This window comes from Mustela lutreola, chromosome 2 (genome assembly GCF_030435805.1).
Source record: "Mustela lutreola isolate mMusLut2 chromosome 2, mMusLut2.pri, whole genome shotgun sequence".
NCBI lineage: Eukaryota > Metazoa > Chordata > Mammalia > Carnivora > Mustelidae > Mustela > Mustela lutreola.
In genome coordinates this window covers 87,830,094-87,856,923 of record NC_081291.1, presented here as the reverse complement: position 1 = coordinate 87,856,923, position 26,830 = coordinate 87,830,094, and the positions used below count along the sequence as shown (strand labels likewise).

Here is a 26,830-nt window from a genome sequence, read left to right as displayed (position 1 = left end):
GCTTTGTCTAAAGTCCTTTATTGAATGCCATAAGGAACTGTCTGGAGCCCATCTATCACCCACCATTCCCAACTCTGCTCTCCTAGTTCTTATCCCCCCACCACCGTTCTCAACCAGGAGCAGTTGTGCCTGCCAGGGGACATTTGACAATGTCAGAAGATATTTTCGGTTGTCACTGCTGGGGGTCGGCAATATGAGATGGCGGTAAACATTCTTCTGTGTACAGGAAGCTCCCCCACCAAACAAAGAAATACCAGGCCCCATATCTCAGGGCTGTGGAGATGAAGGTGTCTTTTTCTTTTGCAGTGTCATCTCAGAGAAGGGAAGCCTTTAAGTGAAATGAAGTTTCCAGTCCCAGCTTGCTTTTCTTTGGAAGTGACATGTCTCTTTTTTTCACTGTTTCAAGGGAAAGGGGATTTAATTGGAGCAAACCTATCAATTAAGGACCAAGTGATCAAGACCAATGCAGATGTGAAGGCTTTAACCTACTGTGATCTTCAATGTATCATCCTCAAAGGACTCTTTGAAGTGCTAGACCTTTACCCAGAATATGCTCACAAATTCATGGAAGACATTCAACATGATCTCACATACAACCTTCGAGAAGGTCATGAGAGTGATGTAAGTCTTACTTCTAATTAATGCTGAGATCTAAACCATGGGACCTGGAGATTGTTTATAACAATAAAAGCCCATGTCATGACTTCCCTTGTGAAAGTCTCTGAATGGATAAGGTATGATTATTCAGCCACTAGTTGAACAACCAAATAATTAGCTAGAAGTCAAGGGTGGAATTTATCAACATTCTAGAAAAGTATTGTTTATAGATGACCTCCCTTAATTCAGTTTCTTTCTTGTTTACCTTCATGTGCTTATAACAAGAGTCAATTTCAGTGACGTATAATATTTAGCTGCAGTTGTGTGTTTTCTCCAGAATTTAAAGATTTCCACATAGAATATATGGCTCAGAGTTTGCTGTGTTTGTAACTATTTACTATTCTGCTTGCTTGTTAGGGAGTTTGCTTAAAAATAATCTTTTTCTTAACCAGTACCCAAAACAGTCTATCTTAAAATGACTAAATATGCATGAAGAGATTCAAGCCAAAGATTGTCACGCTGAAAGTATAATGAGCATTTTATGAAATTATAAATTTGCTGCATGTTTCAGTTTATACAAACAGCTTTCCTAACAAAATAGGTGCCACTCTGCATCCTGGGATTAAGCTGATCGCGAATATGACTTCATTACATGTGTCAGAGACACAAATGATTTAATAGGCATGATTGTTGAAAGGCAAGCCAAAGCATGAATAGTGTTCTGTAACAACAAAAGCCTTGATCGCTGCCTTGAATTTTGTTCCAGATATTTGAAATATTCGATTTGTTTTTTCCCCTGAGACTTCAAGGAACTATTGTTTTGACAAACCTATATTATGTAGGCATTTTGTTAGTCATTAATATTCCTCACTTAGGAAGGGAAAGAATGTAAGTTGTATAGCACTTCATCTTCGTTGAGGATATCAAATGACAGTCAACACATAGATGGTATCCCATTCTGAAGTTCAAGATTAACGAGTTTCGAATGTGTGCTCTCTATGGATGATAGCAAACAGAAAAGGAGGTATCAGTATTTGTTGGGAATCTGTTTGTGCTAAGCACTCTTCCTAGATAAACATCTCATTTAGCGCTTAAAATGATTTTGTAAGGTATCGACCAATCTGTAGGGAACAGAAAACAAATTGAGAATGGCTAAGTAACTTGTGTGTAGTCACACAGAATTTTAGGTGACTGGGACAGAGTTTAAACACAGACAGCTGTCACTATTAGTTATGTTGTCTCTGCTGAAGACACTTTTCATATCTTCTGATTCAACAGATGGACTTATTTTTTTAAGATTTATTTATTTATTTATTTTAGACAGAGAGAACACGGAGGGGGAGGTGTAGAGGGAGAGGGAGAGGGAGCATCTCAAGCAGACTCCTCATTGAGCACACAGTAGGGCTCGATCCCACCACCCTGAGATCATAACTTGAATCAAAATCAAGAATCAGATGCTTAACCAACTGAGCCACCCATGTGCCCCTTGACACATGGACTTTTAAAACTACAGTTGTCTTTTGTACTCTCTAAGACAACCTAATGGGACAACTATTTCTGAAGTGTGGAAGTGTGTGAGAGGGTGGAAGGAACCAGAGAGGAAAAGAAGAAATCCAGGATGAGAGAAAGAGCCAACATGCCTTGGCCTAGTAAAGTGGAAGATATGGATCTCAAGCCCTGTCTTCTTTTTATTTGAGTCCTTTTTAAGGATCTGTATCTCTGATCAAATCTTTTATCCCCTTTTATCTATTTGCCGGAACATGAATTGGAGTGATTTTTAGACTCCCATACTTGAATTGCCTGTGGGATTATTTTCCTTATCTGTTCTTTCTGTTGTGTTGTTTTGTTTTCTTGTGGCCATTTGGTTCCTTCTTTTTAGCAGATGTCATACTTTTGTTTAAATGTAGATGTGTCTTATGAAAATTATTCTATTATTTTCCTCCACTCAGGTAAGTCTTTCTCTTGGCAGACAGATCGAGTTCTGACCAACCAATTTCATCATGCCCAGAGTTCCTCTTAGGTTTTGTTAGGCTGCTCTGTTCAGCTTTGCCCATCATTTGGGGCTATAGCCTCCACCCTTGACGTGCTTTTTCTGGAATCTCAGCTGAAAGCCTGAGACATTTACCAGGGCCTCTCCTGTTTGGTGGGGGTTGAACTTCCCTCCATCTCCTCAGCACCCATTGTGGCTGAAATCTCTGCTTCTCCCAGGTGCTCTCATCTTCCGAGTGTCTTGGAGCGCTGCCCTGTGCATGTGCTCTTGTTAGCAGCTGGCTCATGTGTCCAAGTCCACACGGATGCAGTTACCTGCTCCCTAGGCTTCTACTCTTCAAATCCCAGGGGTTTCATTATCACCTGAACGTCATCTCAGTCTCCTTTGCCAGGAAGATGACTCCTTTCTGTTGTGCTCTATTCCCTCTAACAATGAAATAGCAAGTTCTCTCCAGAAGATGCCTGGGTAAATGCAGAGCATGCGTTGGTATGCCCCTCTTCTCTCAGGGACCACGGCCCTTCATGTCTTCCCTGAGCTGACTGCTCCAGTGCTTTCAAACTGTTATTTTATGCATTTGTCCAGCTTTATTTTTTCCTAGAGGGTTAGTTCAATACAAGCTATTTCATTACAGCTGGAACTAGAAGTATTGCTTCTTTTCAGCTACGTTTTTAAGGGCAAATGGGAACTGGAACTTACCCCTGAAACCTTTATTGTTTTGTTTTTTCCTAGTCCTTTATCACTCACAACTTTTCTCTCTCAATCTCTCTGTATATTTATATTTATATATATATATATATGTATATATTTTTATACACACACACATGCATATATATATATACACACATACATATACCTTCAAGATGTTGGTATGGTATGCCTCCTAAAGGCTTGATAAATTTGGGCCACCCTTCCTCATAATTCCATACCCTGGGGGAAAAGTCTTCTGGTCTTTATAAGTGTTCTCCAACTTCATGGCACATTTGTATTCTGATGGTGACCTATGGTTATGAATTCTTGCTTTGCAACTCTGCTGTAAGTTCAATGGGATACCCAGCATCTTTCCTTAATTTCCATGTACACACAAACAAAAATATCTAATCACATGGGACTTTTAGTGGGTTGAAGTCTTTGGTGATCAGTGGGTTGTAGAGAAAGGAACATTTGCATAATGGAAATGCAAACAATATAAATGTAAGATAACTATATATCCTTATTCTTAAAAATCAAGTGGCCATTCTGTTGCATCGCTCAGCCCTTTCTTCCTGCTCTCATCACTCTCTTTTTCTTGCTCTCTCTCTATCTCCATTTCCCCATTATTTCTGATATGTATTAGTTTAACCCCCACTCTTTGGCTGTCTTTTGTCTTTCTCATTTTGCCTCTGGATTCACCTGGTACCCCTTGGAACTTACACATTATTAGGTGATGCAGAACATCAGGGTAAAGAGAAGACTGATTGTCAACCCATTGTGAAATAAAGACCAGAAAAGCATTTTAAAAAATAGTAAAAAATTAGGGGCGCCTGGGTGGCTCAGTGGGTTAAAGACTCTGCCTTCGGCTTGGGTCATGCCGGGGCCCTGGGATGGAGCCCCGCATCGGGCTCTCTGCTCAGCAGGGAGCCTGCTTCCTCCTCTCTCTCTGCCTGCCTCTCTGTCTACTTGTGATCTCTGTCAAATAAATAAAATCTTTAAAAAAAAACAGAGTCCATAGTCTCTCATGATTCACCTCCCCTTCCAATTTACCCCAACTCCCTTCTCCTCTCTAAGACCTCTTTTCCTCCTTGATATTTGTTATGCTCCACAAATAAGTGAAACCATATGATAGTTGACTCTCTCTGCTTGACTTATTTCACTCAGCATAATCTCTTCCAGTCTAGTCCATGTTGCTACAAAAGTTGGGTATTCATCCTTTCTGAGGGGTTTGAAGTGGTGGGGGAGTGGGAGGTTGGGGTACCAGGTGGTTGGTATTATAGAGGGCATGGATTGCATGGAGCACTGGGTGTGGTAAAAAATAATGAATACTGTTTTTCTGAAAATAAATAAAATAATTTAATTGAAAAAATAGTCAAAATTTAGAAGGAATATGTATGTAGCCGTGGTAAGATATAACTCCTAGAGCTATGACAAATTATGTAACTTTAGAATGACAGCTCATTTGATTCTTGTCGGAAAATTAACCAAATATATAATATTCTAGCTTATGGAAAGGCTAGCTAGCATGGTTTGGATCTCATACTAATTATACATCATAGGCACCCTGTGTTTTCTGTCTTTGCCTTATTTATTTATGGCTCCTGGATAACTCCAACAATTAGCTATTTCTGTCCATGCAGATTATGAGAAATTTGCTTCACTGCTTCTCATGGTAGACCCTATAAAATTGACTTTAGCAAAAAACTTATTTGTTGTTAGTTATGAAATTTAGTGCCTTAATATAAGAATTTTGAATTTGTGATAAATAAAATAATTGAAGAGTATCTAAAATATCTGTTTTCAAAAGTTAATAATGCTAATACACTGAAAATCAGTTATCAATATGGCTACATATAAATACGGATGTCCTTCCAACATGGTAGACACTGACTGAGGGGTGGTATCATGGTTATGAAGAAACAAACAGCAATGGTTGTTGAAAAAGAATGAGAAATTCTAGGAGTGCCTAGGTGGCTCAGTTGTTCCGCATCTGCCTTCGACTCAGGTCATGATCACAGGGTTCTGGGATCTGGTCCCGTATCAAGCACCCTACTCAGCGGGAAGACTGCTTCTCCCTCTGCCGCCCCCCTTTCTTGTGTTCCCTCTCTCACTGTGTCTCTCTCTGTCAAATAAGTAAATAAAATAGTTTTCTTTTTTTTAAAGGAAAGATAAATTCTTACTGAGGGGTTATCAATGATGAAACCTATTCAGTTTTAAGTGTTACCTCATTTTCCCTCAATTTCTCATTGTCATGCAATCTGATCAGCTTAAAAAAAATAATAAAGTCTCCCCCTTCAGACTTTCCACCTCTTTAGTAGAGGAAGGGATGTTTCCCTAGTTTCTTGAGGGTCAGTGACCTTTAGGAGAAGGACTTTGATTGCCCATCTCCAATATAGCACAAGCGGCTACAGGGATGGCCCCCTGGGCAGAGACAAGGGAGCCCTCAAGGACGTTCACATTCAGCGGCTTCTTCCCACTTGGACATATTAGATCATACTGTGGTTGTTTAAGGTGCTGACCTATCATAGCTGCTTAAAACTTCCACACTACCTTAACATCCCAGCTCCCCACAATCTACATCTACTCTCTATATAGACCAAGCACCATGCTTAAATAGCGTAGTTATAAAAATTGAACACTGCAAATTCTCAAGTGACCCTCAAGTGAAACAAATGCAAATATAACCATAATTTATTGCAAAAGTTTCAGAGTGATCATATGCAGTAGTTAGAACATATATAAATAAATATAGTGGAATGCAAATTTTCATAGTAATTGAAGAGTCAACTTGCCATCACCAGCCTGTGTGTGTGTGTGTGTGTGTGTGTGTGTGCATGTAGGTGTGGTGGGTGCTGAATGAATCTGACCATGACACACGAGAAATGGTATCCTGAGTGGTCCTCCTGCCTCTATTCTTATTCCCTTACCACCCTCTCTCCTCAAGGGTCCAGAAGCAACCTATTCAAAACTATAAATTGGATCATGTCATCCCATTGCTCAGAATTTTTCAATGGATCCCCATGGACTGTTAAAATCCAGACTTCTGACCATAACTTTGAAGATCCTATGCATTCCAACACCCGCCTGCCTTTTAGATGCATCCGATGACATCTTGAGTCCGGCTCACACTCTAGCAAACTGGCCCGCTTTCCCTTGATGCAGGGGTGCTTCTCCCACCTCACCTGACCACCTGCTCTGGAGTTTGCCTCTCCAGCATAGCCTCTGGCACATCACCTTGTTGGTCTTTTTCAGAGCTTTTAGCAAGATCTGAAGTTCTTTCAATATGTATATTTGCTTGTTCGTGGCCAATTTTTTCTAGCAGAATGTCTACTTTATGTGGGCTTTGTTTTATTCTAGACTATAGCCTCAGTGCCTAAGTCAGAGCCTAACGTAGAATTGACATTTAATATACATTCAATGAGTGAATGAATGAATTTCAAAAAGTTTACTTTGGGAACTGGAACTTACGTGAAATTTTGATAAAATGAATAAAGTCCTGAAGACGGCGGCCACATAGCCTTGAAATGTAATTTAAAATGAAATTTGGGGCACCTGGGTGGCTCTGTGAGTTAAAGCCTCTGCCTTTGGCTCAGGTCATGATCCCGGGGTCCTGGGATCAAGCCCTGCATTGGGCTCTCTGCTCAGCAGGGAGCCTGCTTCCCCCTCTCTCTGCCTGCCTCTCTGCCTCCTTGTAATCTCTCTCACTCTGTCAAATAAATAAATAAAATCTTTAAAAAGTAAAATGAAATTTAAGAGGAGCACCTGGCTGGCTCAGTCGGTAGAACAAACAACTCTTGATATCAGGGTTGTGAGTTCAAGCCCCACGTTGGGCGTATGGTATACTCAAAAAATAAAATAAAATGAAAAGTTAAGAGAATTCAGAATTGCATTCCTAAGACGTAACAAAGCCAAAGAAAGTATCGTAGTTAAGATTTAAAAGAACATATTGAAAGAATATCTAAGTTGGAAAGGCTGTTTTTCACTTCCCTCAAATTTCACATGAGAGGTTTTCAAGAGCCATAGGAGGAATTTAAGCTGAATAATATGGGGGGGGGGGCAACCCTTGCAATATAGCTAATGTAATTCCTCCAGGTAGTCTGGGATAGTAAGCTGTATTAGGATGAAAAAGGACCTGCCTTCAAATCTAAGCACACACATATTTTCTGTAAAATTGGATGAAATGTTATAACACTAATGCCCTCCAGAAAGTAGAGAATCAATACTTTTAACCATGAAATCATGCTGGACTGTTATTCACCTCACATTTATTGCCTAGGGTAGAAGACTACAAACTTCCTGTGTGAAACAAATTTACATGTGGAGAATTCCAGGGTTTAGCAACGCAGCTGACCTGTGTTTATAAAATACTTCATCAGAGCGTAACACATGGGTCTGCTGCACTTCATGGTTAGCCGTGAGGTATAAGGTCTCTAATGTGTGTGGCAGAATCAGCTCAAGTAAATCTCATGGTCTTTAGCATTAGCTTCAGCGGTCTCTGAATGTGAATTCATATTTCCATCTGGGTCTAGACCCCATGTCTTTCATATACTGAGGTGAATCTTTATTTTGTTTGAAGTTTTCAATGGGCAGCCCCTATCTCAAACTCAAATAGCAGTGGAAAAAGCATCTAATTCCCAAGTACTATTGAAATGTGTCCATTGCACCACTTGGCCCTGGACAATTTCTTAAGTAATTAAGCTGTACTATATCCATGAGGTTTGACTCTGCTTCCTCCATAGATAAAAACAAGCCTGAGTAGATCTTCCAGGTGAAGTCTCTGATTTGCCAACATCCTTGCCGCCTATGTGACTATATTACAATTTAATTCAAGATTGTACTGAAAAGAGAGCTATTTCCAAAGGAGGGACTTGGTTTAAATTTAGTCCGCATTTCAGACTGGAATAAGATTAGGCTACTTGGAAGCAATTTTCTTGAAAATGATTTACCGAATGATAATAATGTAAAAAATCGTATCTGGCGGCCCAGATACTTAGCTCTTCAAGAGTAGCCTGGTTGTAGGTGTGCATCTGCAGCCCAGTTTTGTGTAATAAGAGAACATAATTAATTCTGTGCCTTTTTGAGGTAATTGTTCCTTGAAAATTGCATGTTGAAGGACTCTCGTGTCATCTGATCATGTCAGCTTTCCCTGCTATCCTGGGAGCAACAGGTGTTCTGTCAGTTGTGTATTTTAGGATACTCTCTCTATAAGAAATGTCTTATTGTCAATTCTTTTACCTACATACAGTTTAATGGTGCTTAAGATGGTGTCAGATATGATAAGAAAAGCTCAGTAAATAACGGCCTAGAAATTCTACTTGTACCCAGTATACTTCCTAGGTTCTGAAACTTTTCTCATACTGGTCTTTCTGTGTGTGCAGAAGTTGTGGCAAACATATTACCTTGAAGGAAAAAGATTGCATTTTAGGTAGGGTCCCCAGAGCCCAGCATGGCGTTCATGTCCATGGCTCTCAGTAAATGAAGATTGCTGTTGAATTTCTGGCACCCAATGAACCTCTCACTGGCTTTGAGTGCAGCAAAAGACCCTCAGTGTCCTCTTTTCTTCTAGCGATTACCCAGCCTTAATGTTTCATTTTCCCCATTATTATCAGTCTGGCCCCCATCTGTTTCCCCCTGAAAGATCTTGGGGTGGAATGGACTCCACTGGACCCATTCCTGTCTAAGAGAATCTTGAGATTCTCTTTCTTCTGCCTCAGAGAGATGAAGGCTCCATAGTCCTAGGAAGAAAAAAGGTTATTTTTAACCTCTCCTCTAACTACAGACTGATTCTTTTTTACATCCTTATTTTAAAACAGAACTAGGATGGGTCATTGGCAAAGGGCCTGAGGATCCTAGTAAGTCTGGGGGCAATGAGGGCATTGACTGTACGCAATAAAAATCCAACTCAAATAGAGCATCAGAGTCAGAAGAGATTTATTGTAAGGATTCCCAGTATTTTAGGGGATTAAATGAAATACACAGACATGCACGGGCACACACCTGGGCCTCAGGAATTCTTATAATTGGGTTAGGTTGGATTTTCTCCACATTTCTTATTTTTTCTTGCTTCTCCATTTCTCTCTCCTTCAGTCATCATGCTGTCTTTCTTTCCTGTCCAAATGGCAAGAAATGGTCACAGATAGCAGCTCCTCAGTTCAAGTGGGGAGTAGATGAAGCTCTATGGTTGATTCTAGATCCTGTAGGACCGAGTGGTTCAGTTCTAGTCAAGTGCTGCTCAGGCTTCATCAATTATTGTGTGTGGGAGTGTTTGTGTGAGGGGGGTCAAGGAGGGAGGGAGACCACACTGTAATAGTATGATGGTTTCCATGGCAACCGACCCACTGAAGAGTTGAGATAAGAAAGATCCGGAAAAGTGGTGGGTGGTCAGAGGTAGTTGTCGGACAAATGAAGCAAAACCAGTGATTGTATGAACTGTGGGGAATCACATCATTGTAGGCTGTGCAATCATATTGCAGCAACATTTCCTTAGAAAACAAATCTTATTTAAACACGTATTAAAAAATAAAAACAAATAAAGTAGAGGACACATAAAAAGCTTTAAACCACCCTGAATGGGCTCTTGTTTCATGGCTGAATTCTGTCCCGTGTAGCCACTTGTCAGTCAAATAGCATGAGACATATCCTGCAAAGAGATCGGCCACATTTGAGGATATCTAGGTATTTCAGCTTATGTTTTCAGGTTGAACAGTGAACATTTAGATTTTTGAGCTCTTTGGTGAAAGCAGGGGCTAGCCGAGTTGAGAAAGTCAGAGGATAAAAGGCCACCTGCCATCCCATAAGTGAGACAAAAATTCTTTCTTTCTCTTCATTTCTGGTTACTTCCATCCTGCAGGGAGCAGCAGATGTTCATTCAGCCTATAACAAAGTGTCCCATTTGCATACACACACACACACACACACACACACACACACACACACACAGACTTGACTTATGCCCATTCCTTCACAATGAAATACTACCTAGACTGCAACCACCAGGAATCATCCACCTGGCCCCACTGTTACCCGGGGTCCTCCATTCCCCACTCCATTTTTGATGGTTGTTTCAGTCACCAGAGAAGCCCAGAGCCTGCCCTCAAGTTCAGCTGTAGATGCGGGTAACAGGGTCCACCCTCTTGACAAGGCTCTATGAAGTGAAGATGATGTTGATGCTGCTAATGGTATAATAGCTCCTGTGAACCAAGCTGTATGCTAAGTACTTTACAAACATTGCCTTCTGTTAACTCTCACCATACTCTTGGAGTCAAGTTGCTCAGTGCATGTCCTAGAAAAGGAGACTAGTTATAGAAGAGAGAGGTAAAAACTGGTCCATTCCTTCCGCAAGGAAGCAAGGGAGGTCAAGAACTGCAACGTCTGTCCCATGCCAACTGAATCCTCAACCCAATGGAAACTTAGTGTAGTACATCCATCAGAGCGAAGTTACACATTTGTCCTCTGTCCCTTAATCCTAGAGCAGTGAATACCAGCCCTATTTTAGGTTAATGGAGCATTCATGGGAAACGTGTTTCTATGGGAATACAAGCTTCACATGTAAGAGAAAATGAACCACAGAACTTTTTGGTAGTTCTTCAAACTGTATACTTTTTATTTGTGCACAGTTCTACATATATTATATACTTTCATAAAAAAGTTTTTAAAAAATAAATCATTGAAGAACTCAACCAAATTATCAGTGGAGAACTCCATTGTGTATATATATGTGTATATATATATATATATATATATATATATATATCATTCTTTGAGAGCTATAACTATATTTTATTCATCTTTGTAATCATTTTCCTAGTCAAACTGCTAGTACAAAGTATGTGCTTGATGCATGCTGACTGGAATGTAATTCACACACACACACACACACACACACACACAGAGTTTCCATACCCACAGAATAAAATGTTAGGACTGGAAGTGATCTTAAGTACCCCTTATTAAAACTCAGATTTTCCTTTGATTACAAGTGACTTAAAGGGAGGAGCAAAGAAAATTTACTCATTCACGGAACGAAAAATCCAGTCATTGGTTAGGAATAGAACTTAAATGACTGCTATATCTAAATGAGTTAGAATATTCCCTTTGCACAAAGTAGACTTTTTCTTTGGGATGAAGTCTTCCATCAACCATACCAAGCATGTGTTTCAAATAAGATTCAGTCAAAAAATCAAAATGTTTCTCAACAGATGCTATTTTCTCTTGTAAACTGCGTATTTAGTAGTGCGACCGCTGACAAGGAAAGGATGTAAATGTTTATTAGCTATGAATTAGGAGCAAGAGAGTTTGTTTACATCACCTCGTTTCATTTAATTCTTAACCCTAGTATTGCTCCTGAATCCTTGCTAACAGATGAAGGAACTCGCTGTCCCAGCAGTTCCTGCCTGAGATTACAGAATTAGTGAAAGAATCGAATAGTATAAAATTGAGTCAAATGTTGGTATTCTGAATCCCAGCCTAGTACATTTGTCCACTAAAGCACTGTGCTACAAATCAGAACATAATTCTCCTAAAACAGTTGGTTTCCTTCAGGCATCCTGACTTACAGCAAAAGCTATACTGAATTTCCAGAATAACATTCACTTTAATCTTCTTAACCTTAATGCTATTACTCGTCATGTCTCATCAAAAACTCACTGAGCCTAAATGTTTCAGGAAAGACATCTCCTTAACAAGAGGATAAGACAGCAGAACTACTGTAGTTTGGTCATCTGACTTGTCCTTTCTCTTAGTAATTGTACTTTCATTTGCTCAAAAATCCATCCATCTATTAATAACCCTGTGGTCACCGACTAGCTCTGGGAAAATGTCTTCAAGTACATGGTTTTCAGTCTTCTATACCCGTAATGGTTCTTCAGGCTTCCTTTGTTCTACGTTTGAGAGTAAATCTGTGAAATCACTCCACGATAATTTCAGATGTACAACATAGTATTTCCATTCCTTTCAGACTCAGTTTCATCCTTGTAAGTAGTTGGAGGCCTTCTTATCAATTGAAATAAAATGTTCTCAGCACTTCCTTTATGTGCTTATACATACTGTTATGGAGAAGGATTAAGACTATAGGTGAAAGAGGTGCCTGGGAGACTCAGTCAGTTGAGCATCCAACTCTTGATTTCAGCTCAGGTTATGAATGATCTCAGGGTTGTGAGATGGGGCCCCACATTGGCTCTGTGCTGGGCATGCATTCTCCTTGGGATCCTCTCTCTCCCTCTACCCCTCCCCCTCTACCTCTCTCTTCACTTATCTCTCTCCTCCCACTCTAACAACAACAACAAAAAGAATACAGGTGAAAGAAGCAATATTTTTTAACATTTCTCAATCAATCTGTGAATACTTTACCTCTGTATGTTAGGATTTTTTGAAAACATAATTTTATTCTGTTTTTTCATTCAAGGACTGGATCTCCTGGGTCTTCTTAGAATAATCCTGAATGTGTTACTACTGTATATATTTCACTGTTTGCACTCTGCTAGTCTAATAATATTTCCCCAGTCATCCTTGAACATGGACAATATCTCTTCCATTAGCCCTTTAATCCCAAACCCAAGCTCAACTGATAAAACTTAGAGTCAGTGGGTGGTATAATTAAAACTGCTCTAAATGAGCTAAGTTGGTAGAAATTAAATTAAAATTAAAAACAAATCACAAAGTCCCAGGATAAACGTCTCTCATAGTGCTTTTCCCGTGAAGTTCCTCAAAAGAGTATAGACAGCAGAGACGATGACATATGGTAGAGACAGTCTGCTTACACCACAGCACAGACTGTGCTCAGCAGGCAAAGCTGTAGGCCTCCAGTCCATCAGATTGGAGGCACCTTATTTGCTCACCATTTAAACTCAGCAGCCTGGGATGCCAAAGGGGTGGTGGCTTTGACTGAAGGAACAGTAGCCAAGTAGTCAGAAATCAGAAGCAAACAAGATGCCAGGTGGAAGGGGGGAGTGAAGTACCTCAAGATTACGAATTAGCAGGCCAGCACACCATCCGAATGACAAGTCTGCGACAGTGGAGGGATCCGTGGAGATACAGTTCCGTGAAATGAATTGGGATTTAAAGGATTTGGTTTCCGTGTCATTGAGGAAAATGATTAAGGAAAAATTCTTAGATGAACATCTGCAAGATGCTAAGCTTTTAGTGATGTGGTAATCCCACTTACGTGTTCCACTCGGAAGATTAAGTTCTTTAAAAGCGGAACATATGGTCACCGATCTGTGTCACTGCGTTTTGCCAGGATTCATAAACAGTCCCAGGTCTGACTAGGGCTACTACCAAAGCGTATTTGTATTCCAGGTTGTACAGTTTATGTTTTTTCTATTCTTGGCCACACCGCTGTCTCGATGGGACAAAATGTCAGAATTATATATGGGGAAAAGACCAAAGAACCAAAACCGGGTTCTGTCAAAAAACAGCAAAGAATACGCAGGATTAGACTCAATACACATAGAAGTTGTATGACTCGGAACAAGCTGCTTTCCTTTTGCGGGCCTCCAGTTCCTCATCTCTGGCCTAAATGGTCACCAAGAAACCATCGGTTGAGTCAAGCTAAACGCTGCAACAAACAGCCCCAAGTCTCGGTAACTAAATACAATAAGTAGAATCAACGATCTGTGCAGTAAAGCTCATTCGTATCGTAGCGTATAGGTGGAGGCTTCTCACCTGACTCAGGAATCCAGCCTCCTCTAGTTGGTGGCCGGCACACCCCCCAGACCTCAGAGTCATCTGGAACTCACAGTCCCTCACCAGGCGCTTTGTATCCAGCCAGCCCACCAATTAAGAGAGGGAGGGTCATGGCGGCCTTTGCATTACTAGGGGCCAGACCCAGAAATGGCACAGGTCTCTTCTGTTCGCATTGCATTGGCCAGAGTGGGTCATGTGGTCCAGTCCCGGTGCACGCAGGCTGGGAAACCTCATCAGGCTGTGTCCACCCGGATGCAGCCGCTCGGGCAACGGCTGACCAGTTAATGAACAGTTAACCAGTCTGAGCTGTTGGCCCTTCCAGTATGACCTTTCCATTATTATTATTATTTTTTAATTCCAGCTCAGGAAAACATTGAGAAAGGTGTGCAACCAAAGTATATTATTTGATTTTGCTTTCCCTCTGTTTTATTTTATTATTGTGTTTTTGTTTTACCTGTCAATGAGAATGTGTTCTTCAGGAAATAGAATAGGCACACATGATATCATTTAGTAATTTGAGGAAAACATGAGGAGCGGCAGATCAATGCAGCTTGCTGGACAGATGAGTGTGGCATCGTTTTATGAAACTCTAGCCTATAGGAATATATATCTGCCAAATACATTAATAAATATAAGGGTATCCATACCTTAAAATATTTCTTCAGTTTTTCTAAATAATTTACCACAGAATCACTTTAATGGTACTTCTCCAAGTAAAAGTGTCTATTTAAAAATTCTGAATCATGGGGTGCCTGGGTGGCTCAGTGGGTTAAAGCCTCTGCCTTCGGCTCAGGTCATGATCCCAGGATCCTGAGATCGAGCCCCGCATCGGGCTCTCTGCTCAGCAGGGAGCCTGCTTCCTCCTCTCTCTCTCTCTGCCTGCCTCTCTGCCTACTTTTGATCTCTGTCAAATAAATAAAAATTAAAAAAAAATTCTGAATCAATTAACAAAAAAGGGAGAGAGGAGGAGACTGGTTGAGAGCCAGTGCCGAGTAGAACTTAGACCTCCAGAAAATCTAATGGAAATTAATAGGAAAAATATGACTCCCACTGTGGGACTCCAAATGACTTATTTTGGAAGCATGTATATTACCTAAAAGTAGTATGCCTTCACAATCCAACTAAGGCCAGAATTGTTTCTTTGAAGAATCCAACATGCCAGTTTCCTGCAGTCCCCAAAGACATAACTTTACAAGCACAGTCTGATCCAGGAGCCTGGGAAACCTGAAGGGCCGGGATTGCTTTCCACAAATGTGTAACTCATTGTGAAGGCATCATCCTTCTACTAAATTCACTGGTGCCTATTTTGCAATCATGAAAATAATCACCTTAAACATGCAGAGAGGGGTGCCTTGGTGGTTCAGTCAATTAATCATCTGTCTTCTGCTTGGGTCATGATCCTAGAGTCCTGGGATCAAGCTCCCTGTCGGGCTCCTTCCTCATCAGGGAGACTGCTTCTCCCTCTGCCTGCTGCTCCCCCTACTTGTGTGTGCTCTCTCTCTCTCTCTCTGTGTCAAATAAATATATAAAATAAAATCTCTAAAAAAAAAAAAAAGTGGAGAGAAAAGTTTGTTCTGACGAGAATTACATGTAGAGATTTCACGTGTGTAACTAGAAGAATGATGTCTTTGTATGAACCTCTAAGTAACTGACTTAGCTCATAAGTTTAGAATGCCCCTCTTGAAGAAGTTATGCCCATTCTAAATGGATCTGATTTATTCACTGTTCACATTTTTATGAAGAGGATTCCAAAGTCAATACTGCTGTGATTTTGTCCGGACTTGGAAACGGCCACTCTGTGATTCAGCTGTCCTGTGATAACGCTGAAATCTCGTCTACCTAGTGTAATCTCAGGAAAGAGGTCATTGCCTTACCTCTCCCCACAACACTCTCCTCTAAATCTCCCGTCTCTCTGTAAGATTTTATTCATTTATTTATTTGCCAGAGAGAGAGCACTAGCAGGGGAAAGGGGGGACAGGGAGCGGCAGGCAGAGGGAGAAACGGGCTCCCGGATGAGCAAGGAGCCATATGGGACTTGATCCCAGGACCTGGGGTTGTGACCTGAGCTGAAGACAGATGCTTAACCACCTGAGCCACCCAGGTGTCCCCTTCACTGTTTATTTTTCAAGGTTAAGGAGGAGTCTATCCTGGGATGAAAGCGCGGGCTGAGAACACAAATTTACATAAGAAAAGAAATAGAAAAGACATACCATTACATAAATAACTGGGGAATGATTCCTTCACAGGATGTTTTATTAGGAGATACCAGAGAAGGAAACAAGATATATCAGGCACATTTGAGCTATGACAATTGTTGTTCTCGGGACTTCTTAGAGCCCCACTGGGGGAGCAAAAATGCAAACTTAAACACATTTCTTCCTTAATTTCAGTGGTTTATACTCCTATTGTGAATTCTGACAAAGACTGTTTCAGTCAATATATAATTAGTCAGGAATACCTTCCTTACAGTGCTCCACACATCACCTTTGAGTACAACAAAACTGTAACCTAAGAACCTTGGCCTTCGTCTGCTAACTGTGAGACATTCTTCTTTACTTAGAAATTGTTGAATATTTGGCAAAAGTGTAAATGTTATGAAACGTAATACTCCTCAAGCTTAAGTTTCACAGAGGACTTTAATTTAAAAAGAAATGCATTTTGGGGGACACCTGGATGGCACAGTCAGTTAAGCATCCAAATCTCGGTTTTGGTTCAGGTCTAATCTCAGGGTCATAGGATCGAGGCCATGTCCAGCTCCAGGACTGGGGTAGAGTCTGCTTGAGATTCTCTCTCTCCCTCTCCCTCTTCCCCTCTTGCTCATGCTCTCTCTCTAAAATAAATAAATAGTTAAAAAAAAAAAAGAATATGTATTTGGTCATGTAGAAGCAGCCCATGACCCCTCTATCATGGTTATATATATATATACACACATATCTATCTATATATATATATATATATATACACACATATATATATATTTCACATATATATATATACATATATACATATATATATATATATATATATATATATATATATATATATATATTTCTATATAGTTTCTCTGGCTAACTGAGCTTAACCAAGGCACTGTGGTTTAAATTAGCAGAGTAGCTCATTTTGGTTTGCTGGTACAAACACTATTTTCAAAATACAGAGTTGTTCACCTGTTGTGTTACAGCGTATAATTGACAGTGAGCTTCCTTGGCAGCAAATTAGTCATTTCACATTAGCTTTAGAAGTGCCATCAGGAGTTGTGATGCGAAAACTTCTCATACCAAACTGAGCCTCTTTCTTTACCGACCTGGTTTGGAACCAGAGTACTCAGCATGTATCCTGAAACTCTTATGAAACCAGCTATTGTGTTTCCTTACAATTACATAGTAGCTGATTTTACAAGCTAACCAAGGAGCCATTGTACCCTAATCAGCAGCAGGTCATTGGGGGGCATGGAATCTCAGCTCAATATAATGAGTTTAAACTGCAAATTCTTTTAGCACTGATTAACTGCTGAACTCCCAAATCACGGAGTTGGTCCATAGCTCCCAAAGCCTGAAACCTTTGAAACTCTATGTCAGTGTGGAGAAATTTCTAGTTTTCTCATATAATGGTGTGTATTTTCTTCCTTTTCCTTTCTGAATGATATGAACCACATATTTATAAGTAACTCCCTCTTTCCCTCAAAATCATCCTGCATTTTCCAAGTTGTTGACTAAGTATTAAGAGACTTTCTGGGTTTTCTTTTAATCCCCAAAGCCTTGTAATTCATACGTTTGAATCTGGAGATAAGAGGTTAAAATCATGCTTGAGTTAATTTGCATATATTATCAGTGTCTTGACTGTGTGGACAGTTTGAAAGTGCTTTATTTTGTTTAAGTGAAGCAGATCAAAGTGTTGAGGGAAAGAAGACTAGAATAGCAAGTCATTACTTTATGTAAAATGTTCTACCTAGTGTTGCACAAAGAAGAGTTCTGTGGAGTGGCATGATAGCCCTTGCTAAGAGAGCAATGTGGGGAAAACTCCTGTTTAACAATTTTATGGTCTCTTTACTTAGGGATCCTACATATATATTAGTTGCAGTTGGAAATCCATCTGTGTGAATGTTTGGATGTCCTTAGCTAAAAATACCCTATTTCCCATTAAACCAATTCAAAGAAAACTTTTCTCCATAATCAATATATCAGTAATAACATAACTAACATTTATTAATAGGAATTAATTGCTTTTTATGCCAGACACTGGACCAACTACTTAACAAGTGCAACAATGTGAGAACTTTTTTCACCATAAGTCCCTTTGTGTATCTCATAAAGTTGAAGCGTCAAGAGACACCGGCAGGCTCCGAATGCTTCCTTTCCCTAGAGAAACGAGAGGGCTGGGAGGCATGGCACCACCTAGCGGTCATCTCTGGCAGGACCGTTGGGCATTGTGGCCAGAAGGGAAGTGTGAACCGAAGGGATCCCGAGTGTCAGCGAGAGAACTGAGAGCACCTTTGTTATTGCTGATGGAATAGAAAAGGAGAGGTAATTTTAAAAAGTCAAACTTATCAATATGTCACCTTTAAGGTTCTTGAAAACACGAAAAAAATATTTTTAACATTACAGTTAACATTACAATTAACTCTTGAACAACGTAGGTTTCACCTGCATGGATCCATTTATATGTGGATTTTTTTTTTTAATAAGTAGAGTAATTGAAACGTATTTTCTCTTGTGATTTTCTTAATAACATTTTCTTCTCTCTAGCTTACTTTAGTGTAAAAATGCAGTATGCAACCCTGTATAACATACAAAATGTGTATTAATCCACAGTTTAAGTATTTGTAAGGCTTCTGGTCAGTGAGTGGTAGGCTATTAGTAGTTAAGTTTTGGGGGAGTCAAAAGTTATAAAAGATTTTCTACTGGGGGTGGTGGTTGGCACTCCTAACACCCAATGCTGTTCCAGGGTCAACTGTACTTTTGGGTGCTATACATTTTTCTTGTGGCTCATGTGACCAACTGGGTCTCCAAGATTTGTTCGGTTTACATTTATATGTATCTCATTTAATCCTCAAAACAACTTTAAATATTACCATCATTTTTTATCTTTTTTAAACATTTATTTATTTATTTGAGAGAAAGGGTGCATGAGAGAGAAGTAGGGGGAGGAGCAGAGAGAATCTCAAGCAGACTGAGTTGAGCTGGGAGCCTGATACGGGGCTAGATCTCATGACCCTGAGACCAGGGTCTGAGCCGAAACCAAGTGTCAGATGTCCAATGAACTGTACCACCCAGGCACCCAATCATCATTTTTTAGAGGAAGAATGAGAAATAAAACTCCTTAGGATTAAACCATTAAAATTCAACAAACTGAGGGTTGCCGGGGGGAGGGGGTTGGGGAGAAGGGGGTGGGATTATGGACATTGGGGAGGGTATGTGATTTGGTGAGTGCTGTGAAGTGTGTAAACCTGGTGATTCACAGACCTGGGGATAAAAATATATGTATATAAAAAATATATGTTTATAAAAAATAAAAAATTAAAAAAAAAAAAAAAATTCACCAAATTATTTTTTACTTCAGCATTACCTATTTTATCTCAATTACTATGCTTCCCAAGGTCACGCTAATAAGTGAAATGACTAATAAGTGAAATGACTAGGAAAATCCCAGCTCTTAATCACTATGCTATACTACCTCCTAAATGGGTCCTATCCACCCCCCCGCCTGGTAGACAGAACTTTTATCATAATACACAGTGGTGAAGGGTTTTTGTAGTGTTTCTTACGCTATAGTCTTAGTGGTTGAGCTCTCCAGAACTAGAAAATAAACTAAATTTAAGTCTTGGTTATTTGACATGCACTTTCTGCATCAGAAGTGGTAGTATTTACTTAGAGGAAAAAAAGTCTTCTCTAAGTCTTAATAGTTTGTCTTGACCTCAAGGCTCAGGGTGAAATTGGAAAAGTTCAAAACCATCAGTTTTTTAATTAAAATCTCATTTCTGTTTCTAAGTTATACAGCAAGCAAAGGAAACATGTTAGCTACTGTATTACCCACTTGGGGTTTCAGACCAGCTTAGGAAATGTCTTCTTTAGATTAGATGGTAGTGAACTCCTAAATTTTAGCTACAAATGAGTGCCCCCTTATTCAAAGCCTGTTCGTTCTCCAGAGTTTTCAAATTTCTCTTTTCTGTCTTCACCTGCACTTAGTGGTACTCACTATTTCTTAGTACCTCCACTTAAATCTACAAGAGAAAGAAGCAGATCAGAAATAAAAGTGAGACCTGGGGCACCTGCATGGCTCAGTCCTTAAGCATCTGCCTTTGGCTCAGGTCATGATCCCAGGGTCCTGGGATTGAGTCCCACATCAGGCTCCCTGCTCATCAGGAAGCCTGCTTCTTCCTCTCCCACTCCCCCTGTTTATGTTCCCTCCCGTGCTGTGTCTCCCTGTCAAATGAATAAATAAAATCTTTAAAAAGGAAAAAAAATTAAATAAAAGAGACCTATTGATTTGTTACTTGCCTATATCGTATGACAATTATTTATGGTTTTATAAGAATGGGCATTTTAACTATGTGAATTACTGAGTTATGGGGGAGTATCCTTCATTCATACTCTATTTATCCCAAACAGCCACCAGTACCAATAATGATGCTGTCCAGAGAACAAGATAAAATATGTGATGATTCCTTTTTCTGAATGAGGACACATGTTTCTTCAGTCTGCTTTGTGACTTAATCAATGTGGCATTATTAACAAAGCAGCGGATATCATGAATCACTCAGAAAGAAGAGCCTTGTAATTTGCATCTCATTTCCCAATTGAGCAATCAGCTGTAGAGAACACTCCTACCAGAGCACTTCAGTGTCTTAGGAGATGCCAGAGTTGAGAGGACATTTGCAGGCTCACACAGGGGCTTGTAATTCCGACCTGCAAACCAAGAAAACCATGAGAATACCTTCCTTGGGCCACTGGTCCCACTGGGTCACAGCAGAGGATTCCCAAGCCTCTGTGGTGGGTTCCATTCCCATTTGCTTCCTTCCTACCTCATAGTAGTCACCTTCTTGGAGGTTCAGCCTCTTGAAAAGATCTTGAGAGTAAGGAAAGCTTATGGTCAATGCCTCACTATTACCGAAAAATCAATCGGCTTCTAACGGTGAGACATTAGCATCCCATGAAAGGCTGGGCCCCAAACTTTATTGTCATAGTACCATGTGTCAGAATTCAGAGACACTTTAATCTGTGGGCAGAAATAGATGAAACAAATCAAAGAGCTTGCAGCCCAGCTCAAAGAAAATCCCCAAAGCAGGAAAATTTACTACTGGGGAGTTTAGGAACTTAAGAAAAAAATAAGTTGGATGGCCAAGGTCAGGTATGAGCCTTTGAAAGCTCTTCTAGAATGCCTTGATTCAGTAAAATAGACAACATAAAAGAATACAATGACATTTTTTACATCTATAATCACCAGTAATTTAAGCACATTTGATTTCTGTTCGCAGTTCAAGCTCAATAGTAGAATTTTGAGGACTTTATTACACATTTTTCTTTTTTTAAAAAAAAAGATTGTGTATTTGTTTTGCTGTTTTATAGCAGATTGAGTAATAACAGACCATTTTCCTTCTTCTGGTTCTCCATTCCAGTTATCAGTGTTTTTTTGAAGTAAGAGTCCTCTCTCGTAGTTCCACAGGACTTACAGAGTGATAGAGTAAGTTAAATGGTTAGGACTGGGAAATAAAACAGAAAGAATTTATGCAGAAACTTTTTAAAGATTTTATTTATTTATTTGACAGACACAGATCATCAGCAGACAGAGAGGCAGGCAGAGAGAGAGGAGGAATCAGGCTCCCCGCTGAGCAGAGCGCCCTATGTGGGGCTCGATCTCAGGACCCTGAGATCACTACCTGAGCTGAAGACCGAGCCCTAACCCACTGAGCCACCCAGGCGCCCAGTAAGATCTTTTTAAACCAACTCCACATAGCTGAGAATATGTTTCTTTTCTAGTCCACAAGGTTATAAAAGCCTTACCCTGTTTGTGATAACCTTCTGCCAAGGCATACCCTCTCTCTTTCTTGCCCACACTTGGCTTTTTCTGACCTGGCAAACTGAAGGTATAATTCTAAGATCTGAATGGGCTGACCCTCAGCCTTTATTTCTCTCACGACTTCATTGCAATGACCTTCATTTCTTGTTTTATATCTGATTGAGAACATTTTTTATCAACCCAACCTGTACTACTTCAGTCTTTTTAAAAAATCATCCCCATTAGAGATTACCAGCAGTTCTGTGTCTAAAAGTTTTAAAAATTTCACGTAGCAGGGACTCAAATTGGATAAGACTGACTGTCTCAAAACATTCAAAACCTTTGAGTCTTCCAGGTACTGGAACAAGAAATGGTATCTATAAACATTATCCATTCAAAGGTTGTATTGTGTACTTTTCCCCATAGGGCTAGAATGTCTAGAATGCATCATATTTCTGGAGAGATTTGTAGCTCAGAGAAGGCTAACAAGGTGCTCGGGTAACTCAGTATCACAAGATTTGGGGATCTGGTTTGTGGCAGTCGTCAAACCTTATGCTAGATTCAATTCCTTATTTCTTCAGGCATTTAGTCTCTCAGCTCAGGTAATAGCATTAACTGCTGGAGGAGGCACCTGAGACAACTTCTGATTCTGTGCAAAGTACACAGAGAGTCAGGGCACCTGCCAGAATTCTAATCTGATGAGTGGATTGGGCGAGTCACCTCATCTCCCTGGACGGCAATTTCCACATATCTAGGAAGGGAGTTGGACTAACTCAGTGGTTTCAACCCTGACCTGGAGACCTAGCCCTACCCACCCCATCAACTAGAAGAGACCTTCTGGAGTTAGTGCTCTGGAGGCTGATTTACTTAGGAATGCTTCTCAAACATTCTATTGTCTGCCAGGTTACAAACCATTGCAGCAGACACTTTTTAGGGTGATTTCTACATTTAGAATATGGGGTTTCCGGGCGCCTGGGTGGCTCAGTGGGTTAAGCCGCTGCCTTCGGCTCAGGTCATGATCTCAGGGTCCTGGGATCGAGTCCCGCATGGGGCTCTCTGCTCAGCGGGGAGCCTGCTTCCTCCTCTCTCTCTCTCTGCCTGCCTCTCCAACTACTTGTGATTTCTCTCTGTCAAATAAATAAATAAAATCTTAAAAAAAAAAAAAAAAAAGAATATGGGGTTTCCATTCAACCAATATTCTCTGCTGCTGGCAGAATCTGGATTAGTCAACAAAATGACTGTATCATAGTGGTCATTTTAAACACATGTGATTAATACCATATGCAAATGAAACGACTTATTCAGAGACCCTATCACAGTAGCACTGGATCTATGATGGATACTTCTTACCTCATAGGATTACAGTGAAAATTAGTGGACAGAATGTCTGGGAGCATTTTTTTCAGGGTGCCTGTCACTTTGTGAACACTTAATGAATTAACAGGTGATAGGACGATAATAGCAGTGATGTTGGTTATGAGATCAAGGTATGCCTCACGGGCCAGCAGCAACAGTATTCCCCGGTAGCTCTTTAGAAATACGGAGTCCCGGGCTCTACCCCAGACCTCCTGAACCAGAACCTGCATTTTATAATGAAATCCCCAGGGGATATGTGTGCACATAAAAGTTTGAGAAGCACTAATGCAATTGGACAGCAACTTGACAGAAGTCACGCTACCAGTAAGTAAAGCAGAGAGCTAGGAGTCACAACCAAATCAAAAGACGCTGAGGCCTGTTTCTTAGCGCATCTCTGACCCGAAGCTGTTCAGGCTTCCTGAATCCTACTGGGCTACTCGTTCTCTCCTCCAGGCTGTAACTGAAAGGCTCTTTAAAACACATTTTTGCATCTACCACAGAGACAACAGCACTGTAATTTTGGTTTTCACATTTTTAATTATTCAGCTGTTTTATTTGTCACCATTTAGGAAATTATTACAAAACTTATGTCTACAATGCTTCTGATTAATGCATATTTAGGCAACTAAGCAGATGTAGAATGGGTTGACTTCTTTGATAAAATTAAACATTGATGAAACATGTATTTGCACAGCAATAATGATGCCAGCGTTTGTATAAATAATAACACATCTATTTCCCTAATCATCTAGGAAAAAAAAACCCACAACAACAACAGTGAGAGTTGACAGAATTACCAAATATGTCTCACTTCCTAGGCAGATCATTTTTGAGTATAAAAGGTTTTTTTCCAATGTGAATAAAGTTATGCTAATTTATAGCATCTATTACCACTTTAAAATGAAAGGACTGTCTTTGAGCAAAAAGCAATGTGGATGAGACCTGAAGCATGTTTCCAGGATATATCATGTGTTCCAGAGCTTCTTTGTCCAGCATGGAAAGCTGCATATTATAACAGACTCCTCCACAATACCGTAATTTGATTTTATGTAAGATGTATTCTCAAGCCCAGCTGAACTGATTCTACAGCACACATTTGCTTTTCACCTCTTATCATCTCCTTTTTTTAAAGATTTTATTTATTTATGACAGAGAGAGGGAACATAAGCACAGGGGAGCTGAAGAGGGAGAAGCAGACTCCACACTGATCAGGGAGCCCAATATGGGACTCGATCCCAGGATGCTGGGATCACGACCTCAGCCCAAGGCATACACTTAACAACTGAGCCACCCAGGCGTCCCTAACCTCTTAGCATCTCTGATATTAGTGTTTATCTTACAACTGATGACCCATTCCAATTTGATTGACAGCATTTTTTTTCTTTTTATAATCAATGGAATCTTAAATTCAATCAGATAGATCAGGATCCCCAGTGAACTTAATCATACGTAGTTCATAAGAAACATCATGTTGAGGAAAACAAATGGGACAGAAAGGAGATATCACCCCCACCCGTATTCAAATAAGAAGGGAAGGTAGACAAATGTGCCAAAATTAAATGAGAAAAGATTCCATGGATTTCTGTTTTCACAGAGCCAGAGAGAAAAATCATAGAAGATGTGAGCTTTCAGCCGAAGGTCAGGAAGAGGAAAAGGGGAGAGGGACAACAAAAGGGGAGTGAATAAGGCATCAGGATGGAAAATATAGTGAATAGGTCCACTATTTCGATCATTATTTCCTAGGTGTGACATTCAATTTGCTGCTCCCTTTTATTAGTCCTCGCATTAGTCAACAGAGCTCCCAGAGGCTAGGGTGAGGGGGGCCTTTTCTGTATCTGTTAGGAGGTATTGTTTCTTCTTGCCTACCCAGGGGGATCAGTCATTCCCCACACTCTCTCTCCCTTGCTTCCTACATTTTTACCCAGTCCCAAACCACCTGGGAAGGCTTAAATGATTCTTATGACTTCTGTTGTTTGTTTGCTCTTTCAGGTGATATCAAGATTATCGAACAAAACTACAGTGTCACAGGTATGGCTTTTTCCAAAGAGTAGAACATTTATCAAAAATCTGTAGGATTTCCAATAAATCTGCCTCCCACTTGAGGGTTTTATGCATTTATTTTCAACCTTCCCTGATACACTTCCCAATGAAATGTATTGACTGACTTTCTGGAGTTTGGAACAGAGAAGTATTGAAACTGACCTCTCTATTTAAGGGTTTTATCATTGTTGAAAGGGGCTGCCACCAGAACCTGCCAAAAGTAATAACATCCTGAGATATTGATCTTGGAAGTACATTTATTATGTTTAAATTTAGTAGCCAGATGTTTTCCTGTAGGCTTCCAATTGGTGGTACAACATGATTTTCCATGATATAAACAACAACAACAAAAGTGGTTCAGAGATACTCTGGAAGTGGTTTCTCTTAAAAGCAGACCCAACTTTTAAGAATCCTCCAATTTCACAAAAAATTTTCCAAGAAACAAGTGACTTAGCAGATTTATTACCTGGACTTTTATTACCAATAATCCTGTGACAGAAATCCTATAAAAAATCTCCTTGCCTTGCTCAGCACTCTCCTTGAAACAGAAACCCAACACCCTTCTCACACAGACACACATACATACAGAGAAATACATATCCAGTTACATAACATATGTCAAAGACATTGACAATTTACTGAACATAGTTGGGGCTGTGGGAGCACAAACAGAGTTTACTTTTAATACTACTGAGAAACTTCTTAAAAGCCCTTAAAACATCTCATTGCATTCAACTGAGTTTCTGGCAGGAGTTGTCTTTCTCATCTCTGCAAAATCCCTCCTCAGGAGCTGGCAAAATGGTTATGTTTCAACTCTTCTCAACAGGCCGTCTTTCCTCACAACTATACCCCTTTTCCCCAGGCCATTACTATCTTCCTCTCTCTCCTGAAGAAAAATTTAGCTTTCTTTTGGACTTTCCAATTTGAATTCCTCACCCCTTCATAGCAATCTGAAAATGAACATCCCTTCCAAGAAAGGATGGATATCTTTAACTTTCAAAAAAATTATTGTGTGTAATTAAGGCTTAGGTTCATTTACAATATCAAAACCACCAGAATAACAGGAGCTTCAAGGCAATAGATGTTTATTTCTCTCTCGTGGACGAAGCCCGAGGTAATAACCTCTGTTATTACTTCCCAGTGACTTTAAGTAACAATAAATAAATAACATTAGAAGATATATTACTGATAGATTTACAACTAGAATTACTGATAGAGTTACACAGTGATACAACTGTGTCAGTAGGTCCTGAGCTTTCTTCTTTGGGATTCATTATCCTCGATGCAAGGCTTCCCTTTTTAAGAATTTCTCATTGTCTAAGATGGCTGCAGGAGATCTCTCCACTTTATCAATGGTCCAGACTAGAAACCAAATACACACACACACACACACAGGATAGAGGCTTGCCTCTTTCCAGACATCCTCCTAAAAGTTCCTTTTAACCTGTCCACTTGCTAGTATCACCCCAGAGTTCAGCC

The 26,830-nt window shown here is 40.0% G+C and overlaps 1 protein-coding gene across 1 annotated transcript in view; it reads left to right on the top strand.

The window, feature by feature from the left end:
• Nucleotides 1–26,830, top strand: part of KCNH8 (potassium voltage-gated channel subfamily H member 8) — a 384,883-nt gene that overhangs the window by 319,168 nt on the left and 38,885 nt on the right. Inside the window, exons 11-12 of the mRNA XM_059162514.1 lie at nt 407–621; nt 25,301–25,339. Of these exons, the coding sequence (XP_059018497.1) occupies nt 407–621; nt 25,301–25,339 (254 nt within the window). The remainder of the gene's footprint in view (nt 1–406; nt 622–25,300; nt 25,340–26,830) is intronic.